This window comes from Antennarius striatus, chromosome 1 (genome assembly GCF_040054535.1).
Source record: "Antennarius striatus isolate MH-2024 chromosome 1, ASM4005453v1, whole genome shotgun sequence".
NCBI lineage: Eukaryota > Metazoa > Chordata > Actinopteri > Lophiiformes > Antennariidae > Antennarius > Antennarius striatus.
Window position 1 is genome coordinate 30,485,427 of NC_090776.1, and position 11,923 is coordinate 30,497,349.

An 11,923-nucleotide genomic window follows, 5' to 3' on the forward strand; every position below is an offset into this window, starting at 1 on the left:
ACACAGATAAACAGAGAGATGCAGTGGTTTGACATCATAGATACGTACAGGATCGTCATTACCATCATCCATGTCTGTATGTACACATGTATGTTTGTATGATTCATTCCCCTGTTGATGTGAGATGTCATGAGTTATGGGGAAGCCCTCTCCATTGTGTTTGTGTCTGTATTGGGTAGTATGTGGGAAATGTTGGGACTCATGAAATTATAGAAGAATGTCTTTTGCAACTTGTCCTGTAAAGGGTACCGGAATCATGGTCTGTGGGTGTCGTGTTGAAACTCAGAGGTTTCCACAGCCGGCCATCTCTTGGGCAAGGCATTCAGAGTTTGTATGTATGGAAGAGAGAAAGGAGGAACTAGAGGCTCCTTTCATGTTGTCTTGTTAAGTAGATCTATCTAACAATGGCAGTAAAGATGTCAGAGGCTGATATGCTCTGGCATTCATACATTTATTGATCTCATCATTAAATCTTCATCATTGCGTGTGTGTGTGTGTGTGTGTGTGTACCTTTTACTCTTGTTTTACATTTGTCTTTGCCAGCTCACAACAATGATGTCATCCTTAATTGGTAGCAAAAACTGTTGTAACAACACTTTGATGATTATAAGTGCACGTTTGTGTCATTTCGAGGCTGGCGCATGCAAGATGTGTGTTATTGATCCTTAGTGTCCAACCCTGTTCTCACAACAGATGGATGAAGAAGCGATAATTTAAAGTGTCGCAAAAAGACATCTTTTAATGCTCTGTAATTTAAAAATAGTCTGATTTAAGTCAGAGATCATATATTAAGTTGAGTAGTTACTGTGAGACAGTTTTAAACCAGTGACTGTTGTACGGAAACACGTATCAGTCAACTGGATGTCTTTACAGCACTATTAATGTATGTTTGTTGACGTTATTGTCTGCATTGTGCTCACAGGGCTCTGCGGTGGCCGTGGGTGTGCACGGCGATGGAGGCCGCCGCTATAATGACGGACAATGGCACCGCATCGTAGCAACAAGGCACGGGGCCGTGGGAACAATCGTTGTTAACAATCAATACAGAGGTAATTCTCTCATATTCATACTGACCAGTGTGTCTGTCTGCCCGTTGTGTGGGTGTGTGAGTGCAAATGTGAATGCATTTATTCATCCATACAAGTGAGAATGTTCTCATGCAGTGTGAGTTTGACACGCATGTGTGTGTCTGTGTTTGTGTGTGTGTCTGTGTGTGTGTGCGTGCGTGCGTGTGTGTGTGTGTGTGTGTGTGTGTGTGTTTTATAAGTATAAATCTCCCAGCTCTGCTTTGAGGTATTAGTTAGGTTAATCCTAGCCACTCCATGTCTGATGAGGAAAATAATGCTTCACACACATAAATAACAGTTCCTCAGTAATATTATTCATTTTCTTTCTTCCTGGTTAATGTGGTCAGTGTAATCTTTCTTTTCATAAGTCTCATTCTTCTGCCCTGTCTCTTTTTTCCTTATATGTATTGTCCAACTTTTTATTCCAGTATGCTTTTCCCCTGAACTCTTTCACACTTATGTGTATACCACCACCAGGAAGTGCATCAGCGTCCAGCGGCCGCACCATTATTGGTGAAAACACAGGGGTCTTCATTGGAGGGTTACCTGAAAACTTTGTTTTACGAAGAGAGGATTCGGGTAAGTCTGTCGTTAATATTTGTGCTTGTTAAACGTTAGTAATTTGTTGATTAGAATCTTTAGCATTCATGGGGATCTCATAGGTTCCACTTTTATCAGTTTGGTTTAGCTTTAGAACTATTAGTGGGGTACATCAACCTTTTAAAGTCCACTGAAGTCCAGTATAAAATCCAGACCAACTTACTACTTTCATGTCACCATTCTAAGCTGTCCTTCTGATTGACATCCTATGAGATCTGCCACACAGATGACTTGATTTCAAAGTTATAACTTAAGTGAACGGTAATTTTGGTCCGTTTTGAAATACATGGAAAGTTCCTGTGATTGTTGTTTTCTGTGTCACCAGGTGATGCCCGGTTAGTGCAACAGGGTTTCTCTGGCTGCATCAGGGATGTCTGTTTTAAAATGACTGACAGCCCATCAGAAGACTGGAAGTCTTTAGACTGGACTACAGCCACGAGCAGGTTGGCGGCGTATGAAAGCTGGGAGGGATGCCCACTTCAAACTGTGGACGGAGCCCATTTCCTGGGTCATGGTAGGAGCTTGTCGTACTTACCACAGTGACAATTCTGTTAATATGCTTGCTGACAATGTTACTTTTAATGAAGGTGTTTTGTATCATTGTTAAAACAGTAATGAAATGTTTTTAAAGGTTATTTAAAAATACTGTAGTCATCACACAGTCTACATTTATGTAGGATATAGGATGCTTCAAGGTATGCTTTGGTGCTTGGAATCAAACCACCAACTTTCCATTGACCATTCTGATTTGTTGTTGTTGTTTTTTAAAAGGAAAACCATTGAAATCCTAAACAGTGTTTTAATGTATAAAGAGTGTACATCTTCTTTACTGGTGAAACAGTTATAATAATATTAATTATTGTTGGTATTCATTCCATTCTGATTCAGGTTATTTGGAGTTGGACAGAGATGTTTTCAGTGGTGGACAGGACTTTAAAATTTCTATGGATTTCAGAACAGATCAGCTCAATGCACTTTTGCTCTTCACACACAACTCTCAAGCTGAGGATTACATGCTGGTAAGGAGCACAAACTCATCAAAATACTGAAAATATACATATCAAAGCACTAACCTGAGATTTTGTTTGTTTGTGAATAACCTTTAGGTGGAGCTGGAGGGTGGCCTCCTTTCCTACATTCTTTTTTCTGAAGGTCATGTGACTGAGCTAAAAATGTGGGTGGGGCTTAGCTACTGCGATGGAGACTGGAAACAGCTTTCATTGACGAAACGTGGCTCAATCATTTTCGCTGCAGTTGATGATTGGGCAGAAGAAACGATTGGAGTGGGAGGTGCAACAAGACTGAAAGTCAATTCCTCATTATACTTAGGAGGAGTTCCCGTGGACCTCATACACCCTGCACTGGATAGCCAGAGCCACAGACATGGTGAGATAAAACAACACAGAAGTGTTGTTAGTTTGCATAATATTCAGACAAGCAGTATTTCAAGCCAGGCTATGCAGCTAAGTTACCTCAAGCTTGTATAATTTTTTACATCTGGTGAAATCTGGTAATAAAAACAGATAGTCTTCAACATACGAACATTCGATTTCATAACATTTGGCAATATGAACAAAGGAGCACGCCGTCTAAGAGCACAGCAAACTTAAAAATTTAAGTAATTGTGGTGGTCTTATGTTTGGGAAGTAAAGGTATGATTTTTGAATTTGAACATTGTTTCGGATTCAGTCATCTCACATACTAATAATTTATTCTCTGTTCCTCCCCCATTTTTTCTGACTCTATCTCCTTTATTTTCTCCTCTCCTTCTCCATGATGTCTCCTCTCCTCTTTCACAGGCCTAGGAGGTTGCATAAGGGGTCTTACCGTACAACATGATGAAACAAACCCTTCTGTCATTCACAGTATTAATCTGTACGATGCCTCCCGTCGCTCTGTCAGAGTGTACTTAGACGGCTGTCCTACCAGTGAAAGCAACTACAACTGCAGAGGAAATGATTCAGTGTTGGTGTATAGTGGGAGAATGACCCAAGCCACTGATTATGGTCTCCAGCCTTTCACTGGTAACAATGTGGATCTTTTTTCAGATAATTCACATACACTTGCACCACAGTTCTGATATAGGCCATGATATTCATATCCTACAACAACTTGGTTGACTTACGGAGGTGACTCCAAGCTAACCTGTAAGGTAACATGTAGCTTCGACAAGCACAGCGTGGTATATACTTTGATTGTGATATCTTTTTTTTTCTATGTTTGTCACACTTAAATGTTTCAGATCATCACACAAAACAAAATATTAGTCAAAGACAAAAAAGTGAATACAAAATGCAGTTTTTAAATGAAGGAATTTTATAATTAAGGGACCGAAAAATACCAATTCTGCATGGCTCTGTATGAGAAAGTGATTGCCCCCTAAATTAAATAACTGGTTGGACTGCCCATAGTAGCAACAACTGAAATTTGCTATAACTTGCAATGAGCCTCATACAGCACTGTGAAGGAACTTTGATCCACTCATCTTTCAGAATTGCTATAATTCAGACACAGGGAAGGGTTTTCAAGCATGAACTGCCTTTCTAAGGTCATGCCACAGCATCTCAATAGGATTCAGGTCAGCACTTTGACTAGGCCACTGCAAAGTCTACAGTTTGTCTTTCTTCAGCCATTCAGAGGTGGACTTTCTGGGGTGTTTTGGGTCATTGTCCTGCTGCAGAACCCAAGTTCATTTCAGCTTGAGGTCATGAGCAGATGGTCAAACATTCTCCTTCAGGATTTTTTGGTAGACAGTAGAATTCATGGTTCCATTTATCACAGCAGTAATCCAGGGTCGCAAGCAGCAACACAGATCAGAACACAGAACATTTTCCAGAAGATCTTGGGGACCATCAACATATTTTCTGGCAAAATAAGAAGAAAATAATAACAAATGATGATTTATAGGAATAATTTTTGGTTTAGTCAATACTTTCACACAAACTCCTGCGTGGTACATCTGTAAATGTCTGTTTCCCCATCCCATCTCCCTTTCAAGAGTACTTGTACAGGTTTGTGGCTTTGGCTGAAGGAGGTGGTGCAGCTGGGCCGTGGCAGAGGGGACGCAGCCGAAGCAGTGGTAAAATACCTTTCATTTGTCTGACAGTCGTTAATATCTGTTCCTGGGCCTTTCAACCAGATATGGTTATATTATCGATGTGTGCTTTCATATACGTGCGTGAATGGTGTATATGCCTGTGAATCTATGGGATTACATGTTCCCTTTTTCATACATAATCCTTTAATATTATATATTCTGTCTTGGAATTTTCTGAAACACTCAAGAAGGAGAAAAACTCCATCCTGCTGATTTCATTCAATAATGTTTGTCTTTGCTCTCAAGAGATTTTTGATCCAAAACCAAAACCATGGCGTACGGAATATGAGACATATCCAAAGGCAGCGATTGCATGTGCCTGACTATATGAGAGATTGATAAGGCCTCTATAAAGGGCATCCCAGTAAAAGGTTGTTAACCCGGAATGGCCTGTACCGTCCCTTGTGTAATATAAAGCTGCTCGTTAGTAGTGAACGATACACTGGCAGGTCTCCGTACGCCGAGCTATGCTCAGTGAGAGGAATGAAGGCAATGGAAGAAGGAACTGCTAAAAACATTAACAAATGAAGGAAAGAAGAGGATTAAAACTGTGAGGAGAGGTGGAAGGAGGCTGAAGGAGGAAAAAGGAGTAACTGGGCAGATTGTCAGCAAGAAGGAAAGGAATGGTCTGGGAAAGACTTCCTGCTCCAGCAGACTGGAGTGGATGAGATTAAGGGGATGAAAGACAGTCATACACATAATTAGAGAAGTATTTATGTTGTAACTATAAGCAGTTTATAAATGCTTACTGGTTTTGCAAGGCTATGCCTGAGACTGACCCTTTTATACTATTTTAGAGTTTGCAATGATAAATTAGGGAGGGAACACATTCAACGATGGATGGAGATATGAATAGAGACAGAAAATAAAGACTTGTGAAACAAGGGATGGACGGCGACAAAGAGAAAGATGAAGGGTGGGAAGAATCTTAACTATCATCAAGTACTGAAAGTGTCGGGGGAAAATAAGAGGAGTGCTATACAGAAGGAGGGAGGCTGATTGTACTGAAATATCGCCCAGAATGAATAGCTGGCTATATTAAATCAGGGTTGAAAAAGTTACTACTCTCATGAATACTATTTATGCTAATGGTGAGGTATGATTTACTGGGCCTATTAAAACACAGAGCGATAGGGAATGCTTTTTTTTCTATCCTCATGTGCTCTGGACCTGTTGTTTTGCTTAATTTCTGTCATATTTTTTGCATTTTTAGATCATTCTTTTCAAATTTATTTGTGTTTTACCTTTATTGGCTGTTGTTTTTTATTATTACAGGTGTAGTCTCTTATTAATGTTTATTATATATTGTCAAAAATGTTGGTTACTTAATTATTGCTTGTTCTAGCTAATGTATTTGTCTGTCTTTCTCCACATATTTTCTTCTTTCTCCTCTCTTGACTTATTTGTGTTCCCTCTCACTCACCCTCTTTCTAGTTCCTAGGTCTGTACAGCCTCCAACCAGCGTAGAAAGCTTGAATGGCTTCAGTGTTAAAGTGAGCTGGTTGCCCCCTACTGACAACATCAGAGGGCCGATTGACAGATACGAGTTGAGGGCCTACAATAGAGATCAGCCAGAAGTGCCACCTGTCCAAACCACGTACCTGGCGAATGGCAATTTTACAGGTGAGCTCAATTGTTGAAAAGACACACACTAAAGTGCTATACATAGAAAATTCAGCCAATGCATTGAATTCATTGACAGGTGATGATCTGCTGTGCTCTGATAGAAAACTCTGGATAAACATTAACGGCACTTCCCCCAGCAAAACATTTCACCCTGGTTATGGTTCACATGGTTCTAGACTTAACATCATATGTAATACATGTACACCCATGGACACATTTATGGCTTGAATAGTCCATTAATGATCTCATTATACACAAGCTCCTTCTCATGCTTAAAAGATCAGTTTATGATCTTCATGGGGGAAATGTGGAGGAAAAACTAGAGGCATACAACAGAGAGGAACACACAACACATACTCACATACGTACTCCACAGGTCGCTTTGACCGGCAGTCTTGTGAAGTTCAAGGTTCTGTTTGGAGAACCAGATTTCAATTCGAGGAAATTCAGTCTACTATGTAATGGAAATGTGAGGACTGTCATATTTGCCCATCATCAGTGGGATGTAAGGCTGTTCCTGACTGAAGGAATTGGGATTTCCTGGACAAGAGTACAGCTGAGAAGTCCAGATGATTTGAACTCCGTCAATAACCCCTCCAGGGCTCCATCTCATCATTTGGATAACTTTCCATGTTTTTAATTTAACACCACAAAAATTGTCAAGAATGTCTTGAGAAGCACATAAAAGAGCAAAAGGTGTCTACCTGATCCCAAACTCCCTACATTTTAATCTGATAGTTCATCTGTGAGATACACTGGCACAAGTCTGATCCCTGGAGGTCCCCCTACTCAACCCGCAGGACATACATTAAATGTTGCTGTGAATGATTGGTGTCAGTGGTTTCAATGTTATAACTGAAACATCCATACACCTGTGGATGAGTTACATATGAGTATGTACACTGTGCTCAGTAAGATTTTGGGCAATAATCACAAGTATTATCTGAAAAGAGCATATTTTATGATTTATGTATCCTAATTTGCTGCTGCTGTTGTTTCCTGGTCCCACTGAACTTAATTTATTTGGTTTTGTGCAACCTTCTTATAAAAACTTTAAGGGCATTTCGGTCCTTAATGAAAGCACATTCACACTGCCTTTTACACCCTCTTTACTTCTGTCTCTCATACAAACAAGCAAACACACTCGGTGTACCAAGCAACCCCGTTAATGTCTCTTTGGCAAGTCCCCAGCTTCAGGGACCATTTGGAATAAGACACTCAGGACTACCCCGATGATGTCATACCCTGGCATTGGTCCCTTTTTCTTTCTCTCTTTCTGTTGCTCACTTTTCCATCTTCCCTCACTTTATCTTTTATGATGATGATGATGTCTGTGTCCGCTGCTGCGATTCGTCCCTCCTCTCATCCACTCTTCCATGTCTCCAGGCAAATATGAAGATGAGCTCTCAGTCTCTGTCTTCTCAGTGTCGCTATGCCTGATCCCCACTCCCGTCCTCTATCGTTGCCAGACATTAAGTCCACCATGATAAGAATTCTTGTTAATTTATGATGGCCTCGACACCTGACTGCAAAAGTACACCAATGGCTAAAAAACACAGAGAGTAAATGAGAGTGTAATAGCACCGGATAGGGGCCCCGGCCCCTAACTGAATTAAAAGACATGGGTAACAGAGGGAGAGATTGGAAGAAAGGGACAAGTACAGGGTGACTAGACATGGAGGGTGAAGGGGTTTTTTTAGGAGGGGGTGTGGGGATGGGGGGGTCGAGGAAAAGAAAAGGGATGTAAAAGAGTGACTCAGGAAATATAGAGAGGAGTGGAGAGGGCAGAGACAACAAGGACAAAAGCATCAGAGAGAGACGACCGAAGCTTTACAATTAGAATGGAGTCTCATTGTTGCCAAACACTGGAAACTTGCTTAGCAACAGTGGCTCCGGACACTCGTTCAGCGTTTAAACACCACTATTGAATAATTCTATTACATACTGTACAACAGTAACAGATAGTAACAGAAAAGTGTTAAACAACAAGTTTACTAATAAACAGTACTCACATTTACACAACACACTAATAAATACATGTGTATGTTATGTCTTTGCATGTTCTTGTGTCACTCCTTCTCTCCTTTTCTTTCCAGGTGTGCTGTCAGGTCTCACACCATACACTCGATATGTCATCACTGTAAGTGCATGCAGCCCCGTCGGCTGCGCTGAGAGTCCTCTTCGTGGTGACGGTCATGATAACGATTTGAGACCAAGTCTTACAACCCTAGAAGAAGGTGAGTCTCTAACAGCAGCATCAATATGTAACTGTCTGCATCTGTGCACTCAACTATTATATATGTACTGTATGTAGCTCAAGCATGCAGTTCATGCCATGGCTAATTAAGGCAGTCAAACACTCTCATTGTAGTCTTGTCACCTTATTCACCAATACAATTAAAATGGGCTCATTTACAATTATAAAAATTTATAAATGTTGCTATTTCACAAATTCTTCAAATCCCTAAGTAACTTAATTCAGTGTTTACATACACGTCCTGTGGACTTGGTCAAAAATGAAATCAATTCAACAACAACAAATTTAACATCTTGCTAAAGAGGTTTTTAATATTTTAAAGTTCTAACTTTATTAATAAAGAGATCAACAAAGGATTCTGATTCTGATTTATTATTTCTGAATGTGCATGAGGTTATGTGCATTCTATTACAAAGAATACCCTGGTTTCTTGTCATGTTATTGTGATGACTAATTCTGACAGGTAGGGTGACCGTGTGAAGGTGCACAGATTTGGAGAAAAGCCTGGATCTGTAGGGTATTCATATGGATTCTCATTGTAAAACGACTAAACCACGACTGATACCTGCCTGGTTTGGATGTCAGTCGTTTTAACAATTCACTGGAGTACAGTACCAGTTGGATATCATCAGTTAATAGTCATTTATTTTTCCGAGATAGATGGAAGTTAAACACAAAAGCAATTCCTGTTGCGCGACACAGTTCTTTATGGTAGTTGGGTTATCGGGGAATTTCACATCTGAGAACCAAGGAGTGGGAACGGATCAAAAAATAACCCACAGTCTGCATGTTTACTAGAGTCGTGGACAGTGCCAATCAGCATTTAATGTCACCCCTCAACATTTCAAACAGACGTACTTCTAAATACACTCAGACACTCCTGTTTCCTCAGTGATAAGAGATTTTTAGCTCCTAAGAAAAAAGAACACAAACAGGACAAGGAAGAGCAAGTCATGATATAATGAAGAGCAGCTGCGAAGGAAGAAGTTAAATGATTGGATAGGAAAGAAATCGCATGCTAACAAAATGAAACACTTTTTTATCTCAGTGAAAGGCAGAGAGCATACAGCAACATCTTTTCCTATCTGGGGGTTCATAATGGAAGATTACACATATAGTATAAGGGAATTCTTCATATGTTAGTATCTACATTAATCTGTGTTGGACTAACTGCCCTTGTTTGGGAGATAATGTGACGGCAGGGGTGAGTTCAGAGACAGCAAAAATCAATCTGGAGTAAGAGGAAAAAACAGATGACTCTATTGATTCTCACTGAGCACACAGTTAAAACACCAAACCATGTAAAAAAAAAAAAAAAAAAGTGGAGACAGAACTTACTTATAACACTATTTTGTCAAAGTGTATTTTTCAACCCCACAAAACCTCATAGACACATTTTTACACACTTTTCTGTGAGCAAGACACTCGTTTTTCACCTTCTTCACTGGGAAAAAACATAAAATTGTCACTTTTTCTTCTGCGATCTACTCATTTTGTTAGTCTCTCTGTCTGTGTCTGTCTCTGTCTCTCTCACACACACACAGACACACACACACACACACACACACACACACACACACACACACACACACACACACACACACACACACACACAACATCCATCTCTCCATTCATCCATCCATCCTATATAAATTTAAATTGCAATTTTTCATTTAATCATTGTATAGCAACAGGATTATTTGTGGTAATATTCTTGTTGTAATCATTTATTCCCCTCCAGCTCCAGATGATGTCTTTCCTCCAGCTTCACTCTCGTTCCCCTCAGCCCTTTATGTTACCTGGGAACTTCCAGCAAGGTAATCAATAACTCAATACATTGAAAACATGAAGACTTACCAAGCTTAGATTGCCACATAAGTGAATACACACCTGGTGTTTTGTTTGTCTTCCAGGATGACAAACATATTCAGAAAATATGTTTTCTGAATTTTTCTGCAGAATTCTGCTTATGACAGCAAGAAATGAGATTAAAAAACACATCAATAAATTCAACAAATATAACAAATTAATCAGCTTTTTTGTTTAAAAAGAGTAAATATTCTCTTTTAATACAGTTTTATATTTATATTGTGTCACTTGAAACAACAATATCACTTTCATTCTCTTTTTTTTTTCAATGTTAGGCCCAATGGAGACATCACAGAGTACCTCCTCTATCACAACAACCAAATGGTCTACAGGGGGAAAGATAGACAACACAACATCACTGGTGTGTGTGTGTGTGTGTGTGTGTGTGTGTGTGTGTGTGTGTGTGTGTGTGTGTGTGTGTGTGTGTGTGTGTGTGTGTGTGTGTGTGTGTGTGTGTGTGTGTGTGTGTGTGTGTGTGTGTGTGTGTGTTTGTGTGTGTGTGTGTGTTTGTGTGTGTGCGTGAATGTGTGTTTGCTTTTGTACATGCATGTGCAGGTAAGCATATGTGTGTGTTGCAGTTTATCTGTGACTGCTGAGGAATGGAGCGTTTGTGTAAAGAGAACGGAACGATGGAAGAAAAGCAAAATGGAGTGAGGGATTAGCATTTGAAAGAGGAAAGAGCGTCTCATTCTTTACCAAGGGAATTGCACATTGAAAAAGAATGCTTAACAATCACAAACGCGCGCGCACACACACACACACGTACACATACACACAAAAAGGAAGATGTGGAGAAACAAAGATCAGCCAACATTAGTGTGCGTGCATACACACACTTTGCTTTGAAAGCGTTCATTAAAGAGACTTGAAGAAGGTTCGGAACACATGTCCCACCACTGAGACTACAGAACTGTAGCAGGATGGAAACACACACTGACACATGAAGACACAAAAACACTGCGAGTGGAGCATCAGCAGAGAGGTACAGTGACTCACACGTGAGTCGTGTGACATTTTAAACAAGTCGAATAGATTAGTGTGTGATTTTACATGCGAACACACCCACACATACGAAAACATTTTGCTGCATGTAAACACTGGATGTGTGTGTACATCTGTATGTTAATGAATGTATGAGAGCACATAGCATCCAGGCTGGGTTAAAAATTCTGAGTGTCTGATGTTCACACTGATTGGAAGAATTATGGACTTAGTAATTATACTGTATGTTCAAGAATAGAAAGTATTTCTTAGAATGAGGCTGTAAGACTGAGACAGATGGAGAAAAGTTTTGAGGCAAGAAAAAGATGCAAAGAGAAACAACAATTAAGGAACAGGAGAAACTAAGACGGAGGGATGCTGGAGTATTTCTGTTTAAAAAATGATTTAATCTATCAGTGAGGGGGT

General features: G+C 39.9%; 1 protein-coding gene across 2 annotated transcripts in view; it reads left to right on the forward strand.

Moving 5' to 3' along the window:
* ush2a (Usher syndrome 2A (autosomal recessive, mild)) overlaps positions 1-11,923 on the forward strand; it is a 178,818-nt gene that overhangs the window by 66,070 nt on the left and 100,825 nt on the right. For both annotated transcript variants that reach the window (XM_068316566.1, XM_068316556.1), the window contains 11 exons: positions 923-1,049; positions 1,545-1,646; positions 1,993-2,181; positions 2,556-2,686; positions 2,774-3,053; positions 3,467-3,691; positions 4,666-4,746; positions 6,199-6,387; positions 8,487-8,627; positions 10,389-10,464; positions 10,792-10,877. In XM_068316566.1, coding sequence (XP_068172667.1) covers positions 923-1,049; positions 1,545-1,646; positions 1,993-2,181; positions 2,556-2,686; positions 2,774-3,053; positions 3,467-3,691; positions 4,666-4,746; positions 6,199-6,387; positions 8,487-8,627; positions 10,389-10,464; positions 10,792-10,877 — 1,627 coding nt within the window. The remainder of the gene's footprint in view (positions 1-922; positions 1,050-1,544; positions 1,647-1,992; positions 2,182-2,555; positions 2,687-2,773; positions 3,054-3,466; positions 3,692-4,665; positions 4,747-6,198; positions 6,388-8,486; positions 8,628-10,388; positions 10,465-10,791; positions 10,878-11,923) is intronic.